Source organism: Fukomys damarensis, unplaced genomic scaffold, assembly GCF_012274545.1.
Source record: "Fukomys damarensis isolate Sample0158 unplaced genomic scaffold, DMR_v1.0_HiC HiC_scaffold_19, whole genome shotgun sequence".
NCBI classification, from domain to species: Eukaryota; Metazoa; Chordata; class Mammalia; order Rodentia; family Bathyergidae; genus Fukomys; species Fukomys damarensis.
In genome coordinates, this window is record NW_022900931.1 from 54,677,502 (window position 1) to 54,702,049 (window position 24,548).

General features: G+C 46.6%; 1 protein-coding gene across 5 annotated transcripts in view; it reads right to left on the reverse strand.

Moving 5' to 3' along the window:
* Cep89 (centrosomal protein 89) overlaps positions 1–24,548 on the reverse strand; it is a 44,863-nt gene that overhangs the window by 14,648 nt on the left and 5,667 nt on the right. For 2 of the 5 annotated variants that reach the window (XM_010640977.3, XM_010640974.3), the window contains exons 3-12: positions 21,782–21,971; positions 17,897–18,002; positions 14,724–14,766; positions 9,428–9,646; positions 8,210–8,355; positions 7,404–7,454; positions 7,145–7,228; positions 5,263–5,366; positions 3,200–3,315; positions 2,078–2,258 (exon numbers count right to left, since the gene is read on the reverse strand). In XM_010640977.3, coding sequence (XP_010639279.1) covers positions 2,078–2,258; positions 3,200–3,315; positions 5,263–5,366; positions 7,145–7,228; positions 7,404–7,454; positions 8,210–8,355; positions 9,428–9,646; positions 14,724–14,766; positions 17,897–18,002; positions 21,782–21,971 — 1,240 coding nt within the window. Of the gene's footprint in view, positions 1–2,077; positions 2,259–3,199; positions 3,316–5,262; positions 5,367–7,144; positions 7,229–7,403; positions 7,455–8,209; positions 8,356–9,427; positions 9,647–14,723; positions 14,767–15,032; positions 15,062–17,896; positions 18,003–21,781; positions 21,972–23,155; positions 23,315–24,548 lie in introns of those variants that run through there. The other 3 variants (XM_010640975.3, XM_019210127.2, XM_019210126.2) reach the window with 3 other exon arrangements.

The following is a 24,548-nucleotide window of genomic DNA, read 5'->3' on the forward strand; positions in this document are numbered from 1 at the left end:
CTGAGAGAGTGCCAGGAGAAAACCCTAAGGCCAAAACCAATTTCACGTGACAATGTAATGACTCAACACGGGCTTTATCGTAAAAGAAACAAATAGAAGGGACTTGGTTGGTGAACGCCAGCTGGGCGCTGTCCAGGCTCTGTAGAGGGGAATCTGCTTTTGGAGCAGGAATACCGAGCAGGGCATGACTTTAAGGTCAGTGTGTCAACTGTGAGGAGAAAACCCTAAGGCCAAAACCAATTTCACGTGACAATGTAATGACTCAACACGGGCTTTATCGTAAAAGAAACAAATAGAAGGGACTTGGTTGGTGAACGCCAGCTGGGCGCTGTCCAGGCTCTGTAGAGGGGAATCTGCTTTTGGAGCAGGAATACCGAGCAGGGCATGACTTTAAGGTCAGTGTGTCAACTGTGAGTAGAAACACAAAATCCCAAATTCACCTCTTTCACTGCAAACTGAGTTAGCTATTATTTACTGGAGAAGTCAGTGAATTGGGTTCCCAATAAAGGGTAAAGGACAGCGGTGAAAATATAGACTTGTGCTTCCAGCCAGGGTAAAGTTACAGGGGCCGGATGTACTCTTTGGCCAAAAGAGATTTTTTTAAAAATCGCAAAACAATACTTTTGAGACTTTGGAAAGAGGCAGGGCTGTGATGCCCCGAGTGGAGGACACGGGAGTCTAGAGCAGCTCCACCTCACTGCAGCCCAAATAGAACCTGCGGGGGCTGCTGAGCTGAGTCAGGGAGAGAGGTGGGAGGTTAAGGCAGTGAGTGACCTGTCTAGGGCAGACGGCAGGGAGAGAGGGCGCTGGGGCCCTTCAGGGGTCGCCTTCAGAGGCTGAGCACTGCCCAAAGCCCAGGAAAGAAACACTAGACAGGAGGAGGCAGAAGAATTTCCGGCCCCAGCAGCCACAAATAGAAATAGCACCTGAGCCCAGAGGTCAGAGCGGAAAGTCACATGCTGTAAGGGACACTGAACAGGATCCTCAGAGCCGGCAGGAGGTTGCTCTGGGTACACCCAGGGGGAGGCCAGTTCTGAGTGAATCCAGCGAATCCAGCGACTGTCCAGGAACTTTAGTGTACAACAGAACGACTCTAACACCCTCTAAAGCAATGCAGTAAATCTAGCGTTCAGCGTAAACATCTACACCACGCAGCACCTACTCAAGCTTTCCTCACAGCAGCCTGCCGGGCCGCCAGAGTTACTTTTGCTCTTCTTTTTGGCCTAAGCTCACTCTGCAGAGCCAGTCTCTCCCTCACTTTCCATGTTTACTTTTTTAAATGGACTTTGGCACCATTTACTACCACTACTACTACTACTAATAATAATGATGTGATCTGTAATTAGGACAGAAACAAAATCAACAGCATAAAACCAAAAGTGGGAGAGAAGATGGATTTGGAAAACAGCTATTATGAATGTGCCCCATCTGTTCAAGACAGCAGAGAAAAATAGAAGGATTGAGAGAGAAATGGAAAATACAGAAAACAAAAACTCAGTAGATCTGCTGCTAGAGATGGAAAAACCAACCATGGGAAAAGATTGATATTCTGACCAAACACCACCAGATCAGACTGCGGGAGAAAGTGGAGAAGGCGAAGTCAGCACGGGACACAATGTCCAGTGGGACAGAGGAACACGAAGGGTGACACGAACGGGACACGTCCACGGGACACTAGCAAACAGTCCTAGGAGCGGTGAGAGGGAAAACCAGAAAACAGTACTGATCAATCAGTAGCTGAAATGCTTCCAAATCTGATGAAAGATACAAACCCAGAGACACAAGAAACTCAGTGAATCTCAAGCACAATAAAGAGGCCAGGCCAGGGCACATCCTAACTTAATTTCTGTGAATCAGTAATAAAGAAAAACTCCTTGTTAGAAGCCTGAGAGTAAGCCAGGTGGGGTGGTGACTGTAATCCCAGCACTAGGGAGGCCGAGGTAGGAGGATCACCTGAGTGCAGGAGTCGGAGCTCAGCCATCTGTTTCCAGACCGAGTAAGTAAAACTGAGCACTCCTTCCACTCTGCTTTAAACGCACACAGATTCATGCCTGCTTGGAGAGACTTCAGTCCTTACCCTTTCAGTTCATTCACAATGGAAGTGTGAACCCGCATCGCAATCCTGCCATCCAGCTCTGCTTTGAGCTCTTGGCATTTGGCACGAAAGCTCTCTAGCTGCTCCTTGTTTTCCACCAGCTCCTTTTCCTGGGTCTGTGTTTGTGCCTCCAGGAGCATGAGCTGTCTAGTCAGCCTAGAAACTGAAAAGTAAAAGAGAAGGACAAGGACTTGGCACAGAACACTTAGTCAAACCTGGGTACCCGATTACGGGGAGGTAGAGTCAGCTGAAACAGTGATCTTTAAGAAATTCTTGCCAGGCCTGGTGGCACACGCCTGTGATCCCAGCATGCAGGAGACTGAGGCAGGAGGATCACTGTCAGTTTCAGGCCAGCCAGGGCTACATAGTGAGCTCAAGCTTAGCCTAAATTACATACTGATATCCTGTCTCAAAAGCAAAAACAAAAGGAACAAAACATAAACATCAATCATTTGGAATGTTATAAATTAATACCAGAGCCCTGCACATAGAAATGGCTTTCCCTGTAATCAGCATTCACTAAGCATACAACAAGCCCTCCATACCTGTGGGTTCTATATCAGTGGATTCAACCCACCATGTAAGGAAAATATTTGGGGAAAGAAAACTGCATTTGCACTGAACCTATACAGATCTCCCTGTCACCACGTCGCACATAACACAGTGTGACAACCACTGAGGCAGCGATTACACTGTGAGGCAGTGTAAGTAACCTGGGGGTGATTTAAAGTGTGCAGGAGGTGGGTGTGATCTGACACTGTTTTATACAGGGACAGAAAACCTGTGTACAAGCTGAATGCTTCTACTTATTTCTACTCTTTCAACAAACATTTGAGAAGACAACCCTGTTCTATTTGAAAGTTCACCTCCAGTGTCTTCTCCTCTTTCCAAAGCACTGCTTTACCCCAAGACCAGTTCTGCTGCATCTGCCATCTAGGACTAATGCACAAAACACAAAGAATGGCTGGGAGACAGGAGGAGTCAGTCTGAGGAAGCAATCCCTGCAGCAAGGGAGCTAATGGCTAGAAGGCGGCATGAAGCTGAATTCGGTTAAAGAAGACCTGAGCCATGCACTGTCAGAGACACAGCAGTGATATCACTCACCCTCTTGGAGATGCTCCTGCTGGGTGTCCTTGGCTTTCCTTCGCTGAATCTCCAGCTGCTCTAGCAACAACTTATTTTCCTCTAAAACGAGTTTTGCTTGAGTCTGAAGCTGATGCCTGCAAATGACTTACAGAATTAAATCCTGCATCCTGGTACTGAGTGATACAGAAACACCCGGGAGTCCACAAGAACCCAACAAAGTAATGTAGGCAGTGGCTACCTGGACCCGTTTCACACGTAACAGACATATGAGTAACAGAGCAAACCCTGCCATGTGCGTCAGAGGAGGGGAAGGACACAGAAGAGTCTGAGTTAGGGAAGCTTCAGTGCCATTTTTCTGGCGGTGTTGTTTTGGTTTTGAAACTGGAGGTCGAGCCCAGGACCTCGCACATGCTGAACAGAGCTCCCATGTACACCTCAAGCCCTCTGGCAACTTTCTAAAATGTAAAATCCCAGGCTGAGGGTGGAACTCCGAGGCAGAGTGCTCCCTTAGAATGTGGGAGGCCCTGGGTCTGACCTCCAGCACAAACAAATAAACAAAGACCACTGAAGACACAAAACTTCAAAGATGTACAGGAGAGAACAGGACAGTAAACTCCTGTATACATAATATTCAGCTGACGCAGTCCTCAAAGGGCTGATCTTCTTCCATCCATGTAAACTGTCATTCCCCATACACACTGGATTATTTCAGGGCACGTATGGAATTTGTAAAGAATTTAGAAAAGTTCCCACTTAATTAAAAAGCTCTGGTTTGTCATCAGCAGCACATTCGCTGGGCAATACTGTCAGAGAGCTTTAAGGCCTTGGAGAGCCGCTCCGGGCCAGCCTGGCGCCAACTTCCCAGGAGCAGCCCTGTCCTCTGCTGGGTGGGATGAACCCTCGCCCTGCTCAGCCTGCACCACCACAAACGCCAAGCGGGATGAGCTGAGGGGACCTGAGAAACTGTCCACTGATGGGCTGCCTCAACTTTCTCCCTTCAGCTCCAAATCCAGGGGGACGAAGGAGAAAAGCAAGATGAGAGGAGCGGGCTGTAACGACGGCCTCACAGAGACAGTGGCTGTACTCTGTGCAGTGTCGCTACCCGTGATCTGCACGCAGGGCCGCCACTGCCTCCTCACTGCTGAGTTTTGGACTCGAGCTGCAGAGCAGGAGTTGGTGGAGAATCCGCTGGACCTAAACAGACAGTGGCTACTGAACTGTGAAGTCTGTGTGCCGGACTCAGTGTCCAAGTCCAGTAACCGCACACCTGCCAGGTACGGGGAGCGGCCAGGAGGCTCGGCGGGCTTCCCGGGGCCACGGAGCTCAGGGACCCCTAGCTCACCTCTTCTGCCCAGACCACTGAGCTGGGGCTGAGGGTCAAGTTTGAATCTCGGCATCCCAGCATTGGGGAATTAGGCAGGGCTGGGGATTCATCTACTGATTTGTTTTTGAATTTTATTTATGGAAACACAAAGGGGCCTGACTCCTGGCTATCAACAAGGTTAGAGGAAGAACCGGAGACAGATTGCCAAGGCAGCCCTTGCAGGCCTGTGAGACTTCGTCTAACTGAGCCCCTTTCCCCGGCACTGTTCATGGAGGACACAAGGGGACACTGACTGGGAAACCTGTTGGGAGAAAAAGCCAGGCTCAGCTGGAGAAGACTCACACCCCTCAAACTCAGAGAGAACTTCAATGCCAATTCGGAGATTTTACTAGGATCTCACTGTACCTTATTAATTGCTTAGAGATTCTCCCTTAAAATGCATCAGTTAGAAAGAGATAATGTCAGGGGGGAGTGGTGGAGGGGCAAGCTTGTAATCCCAGCACTCTGGGAGGCTGAGACAGGAGAATCACTAGCTTGAGTCCAGCATAGGTAACACAGTGAGACCATGCCTCAAAATTAAAAAAAAATAAATAAATGAAAAGGGCTTGGAATGTACCTCAGTGCAAAGGCCCTGGGTTTAATCCCCAGTCTCACACACACACACACACACAGGCAAAGTATTTCATGATTTCTTAAAGTTCGTTCCTATTATCAGTATTTTAAGTTAGCAGAGTATCAGAAACACAACACCACTTGCCATTCCTCACTGGTAACAGGACTACTCTTATTTAATTCCTGGTGCAATTCTTCATTTTCTTTCACCACTTCTTGGACTCGCATCCTAAACATTCTCATTTCTTCCTGAAATAAAAGTGACGTAAACTGTAACACGGGCATCCACACACGGCTCGAGATCTCAGCTCTAGTGATGTCGCTGTGCTCAGATTCAATGCTGGCAGCCAGCGGGCAGAGTCTCGGCCTTGCACCAACCCTGCACTCGGTGCTGCTGTGCTGTGCCTGTCCATGGGAGCTCACAGGCGACGACAGCCAGGGACCCGAGCCTAGAGCACAGGGACAGAGTACCTGTGTGTAATCACGCCATTCCCATTTGGTAACTTTTTTTGTTATGAGCCAATACTTGAAAAATGAGAGTGTTTTAGAAAGAAAGCAGAGCTGTCCATAAGTACTACAGTTTTTGGTTTGAGGACTCCGGAGGATAAATGATGTTTTCTATGTAATGAGGAAGAACTTTGCATCCTCCGTGGAAGTCTGTTTGGGTGGGGAAAGGGTGAGTGCAGGGACTGGGAGACGCTGTTCCTTGCCAAAGGGGAGAAGCTGCTCTCCTTAGACACCACTCCCTGCCCTTTCGTCAGCTCTGAGCCCTCAAGGAGCAAAGTCTGTGACTCGCTCCCAGGTTGACTTGTAATGATCTGTGTTGCCCCCTTCTCAGCCAGCACTGGCCTGGCTTCGGCATCCTGTGCTCTCCTTCCAGGAGAATCTTAGGTGCCAATACTTGAGTTTTTGAAATATTCTCCCAGCCATGAAGACATTTATGCTATACCTGATCATCTTCAAGCAGCGTTGCCAAGTAACTTCCCTCTTCTCACCTGCTACCCAGACAACCTCACTGGTTGTTGGCAGCTCACCTGACTGTTTCTAGGACAGATTCAGGCCAGCCAAAGCTGGCATGGCAGCTACCTGTCTTTGTAAATAAAGTTTTATTGCAACAGAGCCCTGCCCCTTGTTCACATGTTGTCTATGGCTACTTTTAGGATACAGCAGAGAACAAAAACTGCATGGCTCACTAAGCCAGAAATATTTTATTAACTGGTCCTTTACAGAAAAAGTAGGCTGACCTTGATTTAGAAAGAGCATTACCATAGACGGGGTGGTGTAATCCAAGCAGTCTGGGAAGCTGAGGCAAAAGGACCTCAGCTTGGGCAACTTGGAGACTTAGTGAGACCCTGTCTTAAAATTTACAATGTAAAGGGTTAGGGATCTAGCGCAATGTGAAAGCCCGAGGTTCAACCCCCAGCACACGCACACACAAAAGCACCAAAACAGAAATTTTATTGTTAAGATTGATGGGGGTAGGGTAGTTAGTTATAGGGCTCAAACTCAGAAGTGTTTTTAACACTGAACTACACCCACAGCCCTTTGTATTTTTTATTTTGAGACAGGATTGTGCCAAGTTGCTCAGGCTGGCCTCGAACTTACAATTCTACCTCAGTCTCCTAAGAAGATGGGATCACAGGGATGTGCAACCACACTAGGCTCAGAAGTCCCTTCTAAAATGGTGTTTGTAGCTGCAGAGCCCCAGGAAAGCGGTGCCTCCCCTCTGCTACCTTCTCTGTATCCCACAGTCCCGGCCCACATGGGCTATCTGTGCAGGAAACCGCAGCTCCTGCAGGAGCCGCACCCTCTCCTGCACACCCCTCCCTCTCCTGCACACCGGTCCTCTGCCAATCACTCCCTTGCTTCCTCCCTCCTCCCCCACCCCGCCAGTACAGGACTCCTCCTCCCTGTAACAAACCTGGGAGTATCTGCCATGTGCTAGGCATACTTACCTTCAAAACCTTTCTGCAAAGTTTGAAACAGGCGTATCAGTCTTGTCTCCCCTGAGACATCTGCCAACCTACCTCGAGGCTGGCAGTGAGCTCGTCCTTCTCTTTCATTCTGTCTTCATAAGCCAGCAGCAATGGCGAAAGGTACTTTACGTCCAACTGAAGATTACAGTAAAGATACAGTGCAGTAAAAGATGGTTAATATATTTCCTACATCGAAATGATCAGCAAATTTTTTAAAAGTCAAAAACCCACTTATTTTGGAATGGTTCTCAGTAGCTGCACAAACAGAGCTGAGAAAATAGGGGCCTGAAATTAAATAATTTTCACTTACCAACCACGGTGGTACAGGGCCCTTTGATGGGAGGCCTTCAATATGTAAACTCTAAGAAAAAACACATATTGAAGACAAAATAAACTATACTCAAATAGTGAGTCTTAGATAGTCTTTCATGGGGAGGCAGCCTGTGGTGGGGACAGTAGGGATTCAACCCATGGCCTCTGCACCGAACTACATCCCCAGAGCTTTTTATTTTGAGATGACTGGGTCTTGATAATTTGCCCTGGCTGGCCTTGAATTCAACATTCTCCTGCCTCAGCCTCAAGAGTAGTTGGGATTTACAAGCACAGGTGTCTTAGATATTCTTAAACTAGACCAGACATCACCCATCTGTGTGTGTGTGCATGTACATGTATAAGAAACATTATTTCTGAAGTGACTTAAGAGTAATGCCCCCTTTCCTCAATATACTTCAGTGTATATTTTCTAAACACAAAAGCATTCATATATCCAAGATATTACATCATAAAAAGAAGGCAATCTAAACCGATACAATGTTATTTTCAAATATACAGCGGTGTAAGGGCTGGGCCTCAGAGCCTCAGGTACAACGGGCTGGTGCCCACCCCAAGCCACGCTCTCAGCCCCTGCACTCTGCACCCTGCTATCCTGTCCCAGTGTTTACCACAGCTCCTTACTGCCTTGATGAGGGAGAAGGAAGGACGGACAGTCTTTAGCAAATATGCTTTGAATACATTTTTATACTAAATTATAATAAACAAGAACCCATCGGAATCAGACATCAATTCAACAGTAAAGTCTAGAAAAAGAAATATGATATCTGTAATCGGGAACATTACCTCTTCCTCAGACAAAGGCCTGAATTTTGTTTGGTAGCGACTCAGTTCTACATTCAAACGATGGACGGTCATTTTCAAGCCATCATTTTCATCCAACAGCTCTTGGGCTTGTTTCCTCAGATGAAGTAATTCAGGTACAGCAACTCCTAGAAGAAAAGTAAATGTATTAGTAATACATGAATTCCTACAAAAAAACCTAAATGAATTAATTCAAAAATTTAATGAAATGGGGGAATTTTTCTGAAGTGCTTGGTGGTGAATCTTTTCGAGAACTTTGTAATAAAAGATCATCATCCTTTAAGTCATCTTTTTAAAGGGTCCTTTATGAGTTATTTATATATATATAAATATATATATAAATATATTTATATATATATCAATATATATATATATATATTGATCATCACTTGTCTTTTGTTAGGGGAGACAGTGAATTTTATACATCTACAGTATAAATGAATGAAAAGTTACCAAGTTTTTAACAGTCAACATTGTTTTGGAAGTTTATGGATGTTTTTGTGGGTACAATAATGCAAAAAAATAATTCTAAATTGGAAAGAAACAGTCTTTGCAGATGATATATTTGTGTCTTGAAAATTACACAGAATATTCCCAGTACAAAAAAAAAAAGAAAATTATATAGAATGGAAAATTTGTTAAAACATAACTTTTCACATAATAGCAATGCGCTATTACAAAATATAATGGAAAATAAGTCCCACAAAGAAAGAGCACAAATAAACCATCCAAAAATAAATATGCCTAAGACAATATGCAGGTTCTGTTTGCAAAAAACCAAGCCACTTGACTTAAAGCCATTTATATTCATCTTACATAAATATGAAAAAGTACAGAAATATTAGTGAATATATAACCTTAGGAAAAAGACTTGGTGCCAAGGGAACATATTCTAGAGATAGAAATAAATTATCAACAAACTAAGGAAATATATATATGACAAAGGGCTAAAATCCTTAACACATAAAGACTTTGACAAGTCAAGAAAAAAGTTTTTCAACTTAAAGTTGGCAAATTTATGAATAAAAAAATGTATGAGATAAAATATCCACATAAAAAAGAACCAAAAAAATCCAACTCAACAAATATCCATACAATAGCAATAAATATACAACATGAAATATTAACTCTCAAAATAAATAATGAAGTGAGTAAAGTCAGTTCAGCCCTTTAATAAAAGAACTGGGTACTTGCTCGCACCTTCCTGACTGGACGCTTTTTCAGCCTCTTTCAGACTTCCGTTGTCTTTTCCCATCCTTTTAAGTTTTAACTGTAATTTTTTCATTGCTTGTTTTATTACATTTAGTTCAAGCATAAGAGCTTGATTTGCATTGCTTAGGAGCAAATTTTCTTCTTTTAACTCCTCAAACTTTTCTTTGGTTATTTCTATACATCTTTGACGTATTCTGCCAGTTACATCTGAAAAAGTACAAGGGAAAAGCTTGCAAAGATTGATGTTTACCATTTATATCAAAAGCACAAGAGACTTTATTCCAAAATCCGTATGAGCAACTACTTCCCATCAGGCCTGAGGCTGTGTCCTTGATCCCTGCAAGGGAATGGCCATGAAGAGGCCTGTGGTCTAGGGAGGCCATGGTGGAGGCAGGAAGAGAGGTGACAGAGAGGAGGCAGGGCCAGAGGAATGTTGTAGACAAGTAGCTAAATTAGGTAGAAATATTACAGGCGGTCAGACAGGGCTGGGCCCTCAAGGGAGTCAGTGCAGGAGATAAGGACCCATTACAGCTGTGGCATTCGTTGAAGGCCAGGCTTCAAGGTAAAGATGAAGGACTAGGCCTACATACCTCCTGGAGGGATAAACAATACACTAGACAGGCATCGGTCACCAGAGTGGGTGACATCTCTTCCTCAGCAAGTCTTTGTTCTTCCCATGTATACTTGCTACATGACCTGTTTCCCCATTGGATCAGTTTTACCTAAGCAACTACACTTGTAATCTTATTGCTTGATTATGATTCTGTGCCATGTTGTACTCACCTCATGATTTTGTACTCACATCATGATTTTGCTCTACAAAACTTCCTTTGAGAAGTGGGCTCCTGTGCAGCCCACTTGGGCCCCCTCTTGCCTCTTAGGAGTTGTATCTTTTTTTTTTTTTTTTTTTTTTTTTTTTTTTTTTTTTTTTTTTTTTTTTTTTTTTTTTTTTTTTTTTTTTTTTTTTTTTTTTTTTTTTTTTTTTTTTTTTTTTTTTTTTTTTTTTTTTTTTTTTTCTTTTTCTTTTTGGAGACAGGTTTCTCCCTATGTAGTTGAGACTGTCCTGGAACTCACTATGTAGCCCAGGCTGGTCTCGAACTCACAGTGATCCTCCTGCCTCAGCCTCCCAAGTGCTGGGATTACAGGTGTGCGCCACCACACCCTGCTAGGAGCTGTATCTTTCAATAAATAATCTTCATGGTTCCTTAGAATTCATTCTTCAATTTGGGGGAACATGAACTCCATGTATCTGACATCTAGTGGGTTGGAAGTTGTCATATTTCCCCTACATCATTTGGAGGTCCTTTATCAGGAGGCCCTGGGTTTGAGAGTACAGAGAGGAGTTTCCACCCTGCAGGCCACCAGGAGCCAGAATCCCTTCAGGACAGAGAGGTAAGAAGGAAGCAGGCTCCACTCTCAATGGAGCAGAGGCCAGCGGGGCAGGCATGGACTGGAAGTGGACTGGAGTGAGGCCCAGCCAAAGGGAGATTAAAAGGCAGCACTAGGGTATGGCAGGGAGGAAGGGACAAGGCCAGCAGGATTCAGAGGCTAAAACCCAACAGATCTCAGTGGCTCCCTGAGTGTGGGCAGTGAGGGAGGGAAATCAAGTGTGAGTTTATTAAAACAAAAGTACAAGAGGTCATTGTATGGAATTAAGGTCCTATACTAGGCCCAAGAGATGAGACTAAAAATCACAGTAGTATCACTCATACTAAAGTCCCAAGTCACTCTGCTGTTATCAACTAAGCTATTATCTGACCACGAGGTGGTGGGGGGACCCACACCAAATTTCTCAAACAGGCCAGTTTCAATTGACCAGGATGATGAACTTCCCTCTGCTTTAACCCTTAAAACAAACAAACGAACAAGGAACCTGATATTAACCAGCCAGCTTTTTCTATAGTTCTGCCTCAAGCCCAATTTACAAGGAAAGAAACTGAAATGACCAATGGGGTCACTGGGGGTGGGGTACTGGCGATTGCACAGAGGCCTTTCATACTGAGCTACATCTCCATTTTGGGGTTTGTTTTGTTTGAGACACAGTCTCACTATGTAGTTCAGGCTGCCCTTGAACTATGTAGCCCCGGGTGGCCTGGACCTCGAGGTAATCCTCTTGCCTCAGCCTCCTGAGTTGCTGGGATCACAGGTGTGTACCACCATGCCCAGTCATCCCCAGGTCTTTCTTATTTTAATTTTAATTTTTGAGATAGGGTATTGCTGAACTGCTAAGCTGGCCAATTTGCACTCCTGCCTCAGCCTCTCAGAGTGCTAGGATTTCAGAAGTGTGCCATCTCACTTGGCTTCCACTCTCTTTTGTTCTTTGTTTCTCTTTCTTTGCCCCTTCCTTCTCTGTGTCGAAAGCCAACCTCTTTCGCTCACCTAAGTGGAAAGTTTATTGTTTCAAGTGTTGCCTGATGCTAGCATCACAAATAAAGCCAACTGAGCTGGGGACTTAGCTCAGTGGTTCCACCACCTGCTTCGTAAGCACAAGGTCCCAAGTTCCATCCCCGGTACCAAAAAATAAAAAAAAAGCCAAGTGAAATCATTACACTGCATCTACTGTAATTCTGTGGAGACAGTGGCCCAGACAAGGGACAAGAGAGCAGGTGTGAGAGTCCAGCAGGAGGGAAGGTGAACTTGTATGAGGAGATGGCCCAGAGCTGGGAAGGCAGCTCCATTAGGACAGACTGGGGAGCTACCAGCCAGGGGAGGTGACAAAGGGTTTCAGGAAGAAACAGCAAGAATCCTTAGAGGAGAAGAGCGTTCCAATGGCAAGATGTGCTCAAGATCAAAGGAGCTGAGAACTACAGTGGGCCCCCAGCCAGGGCCGGCTCCCAGTGGAGAAGGAGGAGGCAGAGGCAGTAGCAGGTGGACGGCGGAAGGAGAACCACACTGCCCACTGACGCGTACACGTGCAGGCCTTAGAACAGGGACGGCGAACCTCTCAGAGCTTTCAGTGATCACAGACGCCCACTGAGGCACACATGCCATAGCTTCACCACCCCTGCCTGCAGTCTTCAGGCCAAGGCTGGTGGCAGGAAGAGAGTTAACAGAGAGGAGGTGGGGCCACAGGAGGCCCTGGAGCTTTCAATGCAGAGAGGAGGTTTTATTCTGCAGGTCCCTGCTGGAGAGGCTGAGAAACGGGACTCCACAGCTACACTGATCACGGGAGTGAAGCACAGGAGAAAACCCAGGGAGAAAGTACAGTGTAGTTGAGGTTAAACTGAAGACAGAAGCCATAGCTAACATGTGCTGGGAGAGGTCAGCAACAGAAGGGTGTCACGGCTTTTATCTGGATGCCCCCCAAAGCCTCACTGCTCATGGGTGTGGCTTCTGGGAGGTGGCTGGATCATGGGTGTGTGATATTGGATTAAAGGTGCATGATAACTGGATTAGTCCACTGACTTGTTAAGTGTAGTTCTGGGTGTGGATAAAGGGAAGGCCCACCCTGGGTGTAGGTGACACCAACCGATAGGCTAAAATATAAAGGGAAAGTTGCAAGGTAGGTTCGCTGACTCCGGCCCACCCTGCCATGGACTGTTTTCGTTCCACCACGGCACTCTGTCATGCTGCCCTGCCTTGGATCCAGTCAGTTAAAACCTCTACAGTGAGCTGAAATAAACCTTTCCTCCTTTAATTGTGGGTATTGAGTATTTTGTCCCAGCAACGAGAAAGTAAGACAGAGGGAGTGAGGCAAAGTGGACAGGAAAGAGCTGATGTGGGGCCCGATTAGAGCACCAAGGTGCAAGAAGCAAGCAATCAACCACTGGGCCAAGCAATGAGAGCAGAGATGGATGTGGCCTATGTCAGACAGGCAGAGCGGGCCAGGGTGCTGCAGAAACCCGGGAGGAAGACAGCTTCCGTAGCCACTGGCTGGCACATCCTGCCTGTCCCCAACAGTCCACGGAAACAGGATACACGCCTGGCAGCCCACAGGGCCTAAGTAGAGACGTAGCATTTCCAGGCAGATCAACAGACTTTCAAGGACCAAAACGAGCACACTACCAAGAACACCATCAAGTACCTCAGCCATGAGAAGCACCAAAGTCAAATGAGAGAGAACAGGGGAGGTGGAGCACAGAACAGATACGGAACTGGATGAATATACAGAAGGTTCTCAGAAGAAGTCAGGCATGGTGGTACAGGCCTATAATACCAGCATTGTGGGAGGCTGAGGCAGAAACAACTCAGGTTCCAACCCAGCCTAGGGAACTTAGACCTTGTCTCAAAACAAAAAACTAAAAATAGATGGAGATGTAGCTCAGTGCAAAGGCCCTGGGATCAATCCCCAGTATGACAAGAAAAAAAATGTTCAGATGTTAGTATTTCACAGAAGTCATTTTGATTGATAACATAAATGCAAAGGCTGGGCTGAACAGAATATTTACAAAGTGGGCTAGAAGTTAAACTCCCAAAACCTGACCAGAACACAGTAGCGAAGGCTCCAAGACAGAAAGGGTGAACAGAGTCAATGTGACACAAATGACAGGTGAGAATTGGATTTTCACACTATTGATGTAAGTCATACCGACCCAAAATCACAAAATCCACTTTGAAAGCTACTGCAGCCCTCCAAACTGTGCAAGTAACACACCTTATAAAGCACCAGCCCCGGAGCAGAGCCCTCTCTCACATACACTGACTCGAGACTCGAGCGCCCCATGCTGCACCCTACCCCAGAACCTGCACGTCTGCCACAGAGACGTGTGTCCACCGCAGTGTTGTGCTTTCCATCTAGACTCCCCCAAAGCCTCACACAAGCAGAGGCGGGGCTGAGGAGGTGACTGGGTTTTGTGGGTGCTATATACATGCACAGGTTAGTCCACTGATGAGTTTACGGATAAATGTGCTGTTCAGAGACAGGGAGCACGGTCACTAGGGGCGTGGCCTGGAAGGGTTTATCTCCTTCTTCGGCTCCTCCCCCAGCTCAGTCCTCCTGGCCACAACCCCTGCCCTGGCCATGCCCCTCCACCCTGAGGAAGCCAGGCAATAGTGAACTGAAAACATGAGCCAAAATAAGCCTCTCCTCCTTCAAACTGCAGGGGTCAGGTATTTTGCTCTGGTTTGAGGAAAGCAACTAAGACACCTGGTGTTTGGACCTTCTTTCCAGAGGCAAAGGCAGAGGTTCAACAGGAACAAACACCTCTTCCCATGTCCCATGATGGGGCGGAAGCAGCATCCTTTCTAGGGAAAGGAAATCTGAACTCTACTTCCAGGGAGGCTATTCTGTTCAATCGCTAAAACTATAAGCTTTTCACACATAAGGGACTCGAAACGTAACTACCTGGAGAGGGAGGCGGCTTCTCACGTAGCAGCGTTCTTTCACCCTAAGGAAGAAACAGTACAGCGTGAGCACAAGGTGTGAGCGGCTTCTAGGCATGGGCAGACAGCGCAGGGCAGCAGACACCAGCGGGGTACAAGCACATTTTCCTGCAACACTTTGGTTCTTGTGGTTCTCCGTTTATTTTAGCTTTAGAAAAGAACTTTTATGGGAAGATTTTTTTTTTTCTCTTACAAACCACAAGAGCATTTAAAAATTGTAGAGGAAATTCAATTTATTGAGAATATGAGGTTTTTCCAAGTATGAGCTTACCTTTAAATTCAGAACAGAGTATTTATCATCTGATTAAAAAAAAAAAAACAGAAAAAAAATGAGAAATTTGACAAGTCAGGAGTGTGCAATCATACAAACTCACCTCCCACCGGTGAGCTGAGCAAGGCTCTAGACCGCGACAGGACTTTTCACAGCCACACAGCAAGGAGGTCCCAAACCAAGGCCGGGTGCCTGACTTTAGCTGCTGTCCCCATCTACCGCGCTCTCTCCTGAGCACCTTCACGGGCTCCAGGGATCACAGAGCCACGCCCCTCCGAGCTACCTTTCCCTGCTGGCTCCTCCCCACCGCTCCGGCCGCCCCCTCCTTCTCCGGTCTACACCACAGGGGCCAAGGCTGACTCCTCTCCGCCCACCCTCCTTGGTCCGAGAAACAGCCATTGCTGGAGGAACACTGCCTGACTGATGCAGCTGGAAACAAAGCTGGTCAGGTCTTTACCTTCCGAGTACTGGGATCGCAGGGTCCCCAGGAGGGGGTGACCTTAATTAACACTTTGCTACCATGAAAAGTCAGACATCTGGGTTGCTTCTAAAGTTCCACTACTGACCCACAAAGAATAACTAACTGAAAATAAATAAGAACTACATAGTGTATTCAAGGACAGCCTGACAGCGAGACCCTGTCTCAGAAAAAGAGACTGTAAATTTGCAGAAAAAAAAAAAAAAAAAAACCCTCACAAAACACCAACAAACATGCTTAAAAATACATAGAAGATTCCCAATCTACTTCCTAGTTCATTAAAATTACCAAGACTTGAATAATTCATTGCTAGAGAGCTTACTTTTGGCCAAAAACTGCTGCGGTTGCAATCCCCTGACCAGCACTTGTGCCCTAAACTGAGTACTCCAGTAACAGTCAGCTCCCTGTTCTCATTCTCACCCGGCAGTTGGCGCCATACTGAACTCTGTCAGCAGAGGGCACCAGAGAGACACCGGGGGCAGTCTTGGGATCCGCACCTTGCCCCAGAGAGCCTCACCTGTTACCCAGCCCCAGCCCATGGCCCACAGCTATGCCCTCTACCGCAAGGCTTCAGCTCCAGGCAGGCAGGCCACCTCCTCAAACGCAGTGTGACTCCTCACTGTCTACAGGCATATCTTCCCCAGCGCTCTTTACCCCTCAGCAGGCAATCCTATCAAACTAATCCTCTCTCCCTCCTCTGCTCAAATCACCCTGTATTTTGACACAGGATTTTGCTCAGCTGCCCCAGCTAGCCTCGCGCTTGAGATCCCCCTGCTTCAGCCTCATGAGCAGCTGTGATTATCAGACTTAGACTTGCCTTTTGATTTTTTTAAAACAATGAAAACTCTTTCATTAAAATATGCTTTTTATATGAGTTTAATATTTATTAATGCTAGTCAATATTTTAAAATATGCACAGGCAGATGCAGTGGTACACACCTTTAATTCCAGCTACTCCGTAGGCTGATGGGGGAGGATCACTGAGTCCAGCATTCAGGGTCAGCCAGAGCAATGCAGCAAGACCTCTTATCAGAAAAATGCACACACACACACACACACACACACACACACACGCACAAACATGTACATTATATACATGCTGAGTGTTATGGTTGTGTCTAGATGCCCCCCAAAGCCTCGTGTGGTCATAAGTGGGGCTTTTCAGAGGTGGCTGGATCTACAGTGTGTGACGCTGGGATTAAGGATAAAATGCTGGGACTGATTCACAGTGTGATGCTAGGAGTAAGGCTGCCCCACTCCGGGTGTGGGTGCAGGTAGCCCGGACAGAATAGGAGGGACGGAAGGGAGGCTTGTTGCTTTTGCTGCATCTGCCTGCCACAGACTGTTTCTCCTTTGTGATACCCCTCTGCCCATGCTGCCCTGCTCTGGAGCCAGCTGACTATGGAATGAATCCTCTACAAACTGTGAGCTAAATAAGCCTGTCCTCCTTTAACTCTGGGTGTTAGGTATTTTGTCTCAGCACTAAGACACTGAAGAGCAGTTTTACTCTCTACCTCTCTGGTTTTACACTTCTGGTTTTTACTCTCTGGTAGAAGACCAGGCACTACTATGCTAGCACTGTTTTCCCCTCAGGCACCTTGTAAACTGATTTCCACAACAGTGCCCTGAACCCAGGAGCCCAGGCAGCTGTGAGGGCCCTAATGAAACAGTCACTAGGGGCTGGGGATTTAGCTCAGTAGCACAGCACCTGACTGGCAAATGCAAGGTCCTGAGTTCAATCCCTGGTACTGAAAAAAATAAAACAGTCACTGGGCAGGGGAGTTAGCTCAGTGGTTCTGCTGCCTGCCTGGTAAGCACAAGGACTTGAGTTTGGTCCTCAGTACCAAAAAAAATAATAATAATAAAACAAACAAACAAACAAAAAGAAACAGTCACTGGTAGTCTGCTCTATGCTAGCTCCCCTCTTCACTTCCAAACATAACCCATGGCTTACGGACCTCGAAAATGTCCCGATCTTTGTAACACACCGAGTGCTCTCATTGTACAGCGTGACACACGCTGCAAAAAGACAGCTGACGCACAGATCCACAGTCATATCTGAAACATCCTCATGCTCATACATTCAGTGAACCTTCACTGCCAGCGCAAGTAGCTGGGCCCTGCACCAGATCCTGGGTGGGGAGAGGGCATGCACACCCCAGGGAGCAGAGGACAGAAGTCGCAGTCTGCCAGGACGCTCTGCCCACCAGTTCTCTCACAGCCCAGGGGCCAGCACTTTCTATGTCAAAGGCAACCTAATATTCACTGAAAATAAATCTCAATAATATTCCTAGGTAAGATCCCGGAAGCACAGTATGGAGGTGCAACAGCACCAGTATTGGCATCCTACAGGCTCCTAAGAATTTGGGGTTTTGTTCTTTTTTACCTTTTTGTTGTGCAGATTGAGGTGTAAGAGATGAAGAGCCGGGAAACCCATCTTGCTCAGAAATATCTTCATCATCTTCACTGTCCACTTCACGTGACAACGGCACCTTTTTGTTCCCAAGGACGAAGAGGCAAACGTGGAACAAGTGTTACTTGCATAATATGTCCGCTAACAAGCTGGAACGTCCCATGCTATGCTGCTTTCCTCAGTGAGGGGCCCAGTGCCACCCCCGAGCCCTCGGGAAAAGCCTGGGGGACAGAGATAATCCATGTGATGCATAGCTGTGGAACTGGACATCCCACACAGGGCCCCGGGATGGTGCCCTTTCCCTTCCCGATGCCTAAGCTGAGATTCATTTCCCCATGGGACAAGAACGGCTGACCTGCCTGGAGAACCGTCACCCAGGTGACAGTTAGGGCCGAGGCCCTCTACGGTTGCTGACCTGATTCCACTGTTGGATTGGAACTTTCCACTGCCACGATGAGCACCTATGTGGGTATCAAAGGTGGCAGGGCCACAGAGCTGTCCTTAGAGGCTATGCCAGGAATGGGACTTCCCCTGCCAAGAAAGGGTCATTCCCATGGGCAGGGCTCTGGAGAACAGGGACAGGGGCTGCCCAAGGAGAAGAGCCAGAAGTAAGTCCCGCAGGGTAAACTGGGCCGGTGCCCTCCAGGTCGGTTGTCCTTCTGCTACTAGGATTCTGCAGGAAACTCCTGCTCTGATCAGCATGGCAGCTGGTTGCAATGAAGGCTGGCAGAGAGATGCTGGCAACCACCCCCAAGATACCCCTAAAAAGGGGCACTTCAGAGCCGAGAGCTGAGGCTGCTGGGTCTACAGGCTTGGCGCACATGGCCCTCAGGTGACCTGGTCAGGGGGCGGAGCACCTGGGTCTCCCAACCTATTCATCATTTGAAAGAAAAAGAGAAAGGACTTCTTGCTTTTGTGTGTGGCAGGGTGCCGCCAGGAACTGAACACAGGGCCTCCCACATGGTAGGCAAGTGCTCTACCCCTGAGCTACATCGCCGGCCTTTTTTATTTTATTTTGTGACGGAGTCACTGAGGTGTGCAGGCTGGCCTCAAAATTGTGATCTTACTGCCTCAGACTCCTGGATACCTGGGACTAAAGGGCATAAGTCCCCACACTGGGTACACCTCTTGCTTTCCACCTCCCAGGACTTCCCCGAGATATACTAAGCTACCCATTAGGATCAAGGAATGTGAAACTGGTAAGAGCACAGAAATAGCACTATAAAGATACCCCGCGTGGCAAACTGTCTGGCAACATCCACTGGCACTACAGCTGATCAGTGCCTACGATCACGTATTCCCACTCTTCGGGTCTTTCACGCACCGGAAGTACAGACACACGTGCAAGGACACATCTGCACATGTTCAGAGCAACACTATGCCCAAGAGCCCCAAACTAGAAACAACCAAACCAGGTAAGTGGATGAGTAACTGACTGGCCGGTTATAAAATACAACGCTATACAGCAGTAAGAATGAACAAACTGCTGCTGCTGCACAGGGTAACTGAAGACTTCAAAACTCTAAAAAATACATACTGTGTGGTTAAACTCATGTAACTTTCAGAGTGGGCAAAACCAAATGCAAGACTTTTCTTTTTTTCCAGTGTGAGGACTAAACCCAGGCCCTCCCATGGAGCTACCATCTCCAGCCCTAACTCACGTGATCTTTAAAGATCTAATCTAATTCTGGAATTAGGATGATGGTGAAATCTGGGCGGAAGTGGTAATTGAGAAGGAGGACTTCCAGAATCCTGGGATACCAGTTATGCTCTTTTGTCATTTGGTTTCTTGAGACAGGGTCTCATTTTGTAGTTCAGGCTGGCCATGAACTCAGCATGTAGCCCAGGCTGGCCTCGAACTTATGGCAATCCTCCTTGCTCAGCCTCCTGAGAGCTACGATACAGCTGTGTGCATTACCACATCCGGCTTAGCTATGTTCTCCTGAATTTCTGTTTTGTGTATACGTGGTGCTGAGGACTGAGCTCAGGGCCCAGGCATTCTATCACTTAGCTACATCTTCAACCCCTTTTTCATGTTTTAAGAAAAATCTCGTGGTAGCTATTTTGTGAAAAGGTGGAGTCGTACACTTGTAATTCTTGTACCTTTTATGCATATTTAATATGTCAATGTTTAACGTACCAATATTTATTTAAAACTTACCCTCATAAAGAACTTGTCATACTATCCTACAAACAGTCTAAAAGGCTTGCGTTTGAACATTTTTTTAAAAACTCCCTGATGTTCTGAGTATGATAATGCCCTTTGGTAACTAAAACAAAACTTGCTTGGGGGCTGAAGGAGGGAAGGAAGCCGCAGACCCAGCCTGCCCCAGGGCCGACAAGGACCACAACAGTGGCCTTGCATTCACCACCTGAGACACTTGTCCCACACTACTTAGACTGGAAAGAGCAAAGGACACACATGCCGTCACCTCCAGGGTGCCTACTGAGTAAAAACTATCATTTCCAAAGTCACAGAGGGCAAGAAACATAACAACTGAAACAGTGTCAGCTCAAAAACAGAAACGATGGCTGGAGGTGTAACTTAGTGTAGGACACTAGTCTAGCGTGCGTAAGAAAGGCTCTGGGTTTTTGATCCTGAGCAAAGATGCAATAAGATGTCCAATCTAAATTTAGACACATCCATATATATGTACAAATTCAACTATAAAAAAGATATAAAATATTATATTATAAAAAGATTCAATCATCTGGTTAAAAGACAAAGCCAAAGATTGCCAAACTGGGTCAACAAAAACTATATGTGACATTCAACTGTATACTTCATTTAAATGACTGAATCACGTGGTATGTAAATTATATGTTATTAAACTTGTGGGGTTTTCTGTTTGTTTGTTTGTTTGTTTTTTTGAGACAGGGTCTCACTATGTAGTTGAGACTGACCTGGAACTCACTATGTAGCCCAGGCTGTTCTCAAACTCACAGTGATCCTCCTGCCTCAGCCTCCCGAGTGCTGGGATTACAGGCATGCGCCACCACACCCGGCTATTAAACTTGCTTTTAAAAATGATACACTGTCTAAAAGACACATCTAAACATAGGACATACAAAAATTTAAATTAAAGGACAGAAAAATACTGACCATGAAAATACCAAGCAAAAGAAAGTTGGCGGAAACAAAATCAGCTGGCCCTGGAGACACGTGGCCCTTTCAAATGCACCTGTACATCAAATCTGCATGTGAATTGTGGTAATGAACAGAACTTCTTGTGGAGTTAGTGGGAGGTCAGCCAAGAGAAAGGCACAGAAGAGAGACCTGAACTACTATGTGTGGGAGACGCATGACAGCTGGGTGTGGAGGCATATGCCTGTAATGCCCACACTCAATAGGCTGAGGCAGGAGGATGTCTATGGTGTGAGGCCAGCATGGGCTGCATAGTGAGTTCAAGGCCAGTCTGGACTACTCAGTCTCCACACACACACACACACACACACACACACGAGACACGTGACAATATTCCTCTAATTAGGCACGAGTTTGAAGAAAGGTTGTAATAAAGAGACTGATACAGAAAAGTAATAAGAAAATTAGCTTTTGGAGTCCAAGGGAAGAGCAAATTGCTAGCTTCTGACACACATCCTCGTCGAGAACACGAAGACGTTTACCCTCATCTTTGAAGGCCTGATTTTGCCACATCAAGGAATGAGGTTTAAATTTTAGCCTAACTAGACAGAAATGAGGGCAGACACATAAAAATTCAGTCATCAATCACTTAATCGATAAAAAGCCTGAAAACAAAAGCTTTGAAACAGAACAGAGAAAGGAAGCACTTCCTCGACACTCTGTCTACTTCCTGTAACATGAGCGCTGGGCAGGGACACGGGAACACGGCTCACCAGGCGTCCGTGGGGCACAGCGTACACAGCATCCCTGTGGCTGCCTCCCTCCTTCCGGGCGCCGCCATCCCCGGACTCCTCGTCACCAGACGACACCTGTGTTTCAGTGTCACCTTCTTCCCCAGAGCCCAGGGCTCCAAAGGGTGATGAAGAAGTTCTCCTTCCTGCTCCACTCTGCCAGCTTGGCCTGCTAGAATATGAAAGAACAAAAACAAGTGCCCTAACGCTTGACTGGTTTTTGCAATTCCGGAGACTAAACCCAGGGCCTTCACACTGAGCCATATCCCTAGTGCAGCTCCTCACACGCTTTTACCCTTTTTTGTTGACATGGGGTCTCACTGAGTCGCTAAATTAACCAGGATGGGCCGTAACTGCAGTCCTCCTGCCTCAGCCCCACCAGTGCTGGGATTACAGGCGTGCCCTACCATGTCCAGCCTGATATCTACACATGTATTAAATGCATCCCCTCCAAGCCTCCACAACAGCAGTATTACACGACAGTATAAAATATATAGAAGCTCCAAGGTTAAACCACTCTCTAGCTCACCTTTAGGTATTTCTTTCTTTTGGGGGGCAGGCATTGAGACCAGGTTTTGCTGTGTAGTTCATATTGGCCTTGAACTCACTACATAACCCAAACTGGCCTCAGCAGTGATCCTCACAGCCTCCCAAATGCTGAGATTACAGGAATGCACCATCACTCTGGGCTGTATGCTCTTGTCTTTCTAGTTATGGTTGTTTGGAATTTTAGTTATTACTGTATATATAAACAATCTGTCTTGGGTTTTTTATGAATATTAAAATTAACCCTTTCTAAAAGGTAAATGTAACCGTATGTAATAAAGTAACAATTTAACTCATTTAAGCACTTAGCAACTTAATAAGACCTTGTCTCAAATTTTTTAAAATTGGGAGTGCGGTAGTAACATAGCTGAGGGCAAAAGCCCTTGTGTTCAATCCCCAGCACTGCAACCAAAGAAAGAAAGGAGGGAGGGAGGGAGGGAGAGGGAGAGAGAGAGAAGGGAAGGAAGGAAGGAAGGAAGGAAAAGAGGACTAGTGTGTCATCATTTAGGCAAGATCTACCCTGGAGAAATTTATTTTTGGGTTTTTTTTTTAATTTTTGTTTATTTGTTTTGGTTTTTGTTTGAAACAGTCTGGCCTCAAACTCACTTATGTAGCTCAGGCTGGCCTCAAACTTGCCTCGATCCTCCTGACTCAGCCTCCTAACTATTAAGAAAATTTTGATCAAAGCAATTAATACCTCTGGACAGTGTCTGTTTAACGCTAGTGATAAAAACTGAAGGACTAACACTAGCCATGAACACACGTACACGCGTGCGCACACACACGAGCACACAGCAACACCGTCCCTACCGAAGCCGCGGCTGGGAGGTGGTGGCATAGGGCTCGATGAGACTGTCTTTCTCGTCGCAGGTCGCATCACTCTCAGACCGCGACCTCGGGCGAGGCTGGGGGATGGCGACGGTCCTCCCAGTCAGCGTCGTTGCCAAAATGGCCGCGGCCAGGGCCGACCTGGGGACGGAAACAGGGGCCTGAGACGGGGAGATGGCACATCCGGGACATCCGCGCTGAAGGACATCCGGGTCACCCATGGCTTCCCTGGGAACCACAGCGTCGTCTGAACTTCCGCTACTTGCCCACAGTCCGTGGTGCCCCCAGACGGTCTCCCGGTCTTCACGTTGACTTTAAGGAGCTGTATTACTCTCACCCCATTTCCACAGAAATTAAATGACTAAGATTTCCCACTCAAAAACAAATTTTAAAAAAATTTTAAAAAGAGGAAAAAACAAAAAGGTTTCCTCACCAATAAGAGAGAGCCAATTCGCTAATGAAGGTAGTCGGATCTCAAAGCCTGAACTCAAATGGTGTTTTTATTAAAATGACATCAGAATGGAGAGAAATGACATAAAAAGACATCAAAGTTTAAAAGACCATTTGAAAACACTTGGAAATTAGTCAAATGTATGTCACAGGTAAAATAGTGGCAGATTTATCCTCCTGCCTAAAAAGGCCAAATGAAACAAATGAACAGACTTCTTTCTGGTTGTTGGGCTGAATGCAGGGGAGAATTCGCAGGTCACAGGGTACAGGCCGGAACCTAAAGCACAACCAGGCAACTTCCCAAGCTAAGAGCTGGGGATGCCGGGCAGAGAGGGTCTTCAAGACAGCAGCAGCAAGAGGGAGCTGCTCAGAGAGAAGCTGGGAGACTTGCACGGGTATCCTGAGTGTTCAGCAAGACTCCTTAGCACATCCATGTGAGGAAAGCATCTGAGGCTGGAAGAAGAGAGACGTCCAAAGCATTGAGAGAAAGAGACAGGGACTTAAACAGTCCGGGACAGTACCCGTTCCCATGAAGCTGGAAAAACGTCACTTGTGGAACACTGGGGCCAGAACTCAGAAGAGCATCCCAGCTGAGCGTGGCCCCAGCCCCTCTAGCAAATGAATCAAATGTAAAACGGAAGACTGTGGGAACCCATGTTTGTGGCTAGTGCGTATAAAACACAGGTAAATTGCAAGGTCCTTAGTTTGGTCTTCAGTACCAAAAAATTAAAAGATAAAAATAAAACAGGTAAAACAAGCTGGGCTTGTGACTGGCATCTTAGATGGGGAAGGGGCAACCTTGGGGACTTAGCCCTCAATCTGCGGGGTCTGCTGCTCCCTCCAGGTAGACACTAGCAGAACTGAACTGGGTCAGAGGACACCTGGGTGGCACCCACTGCTAAATTAATTGCTTGTGTGCTGGTGG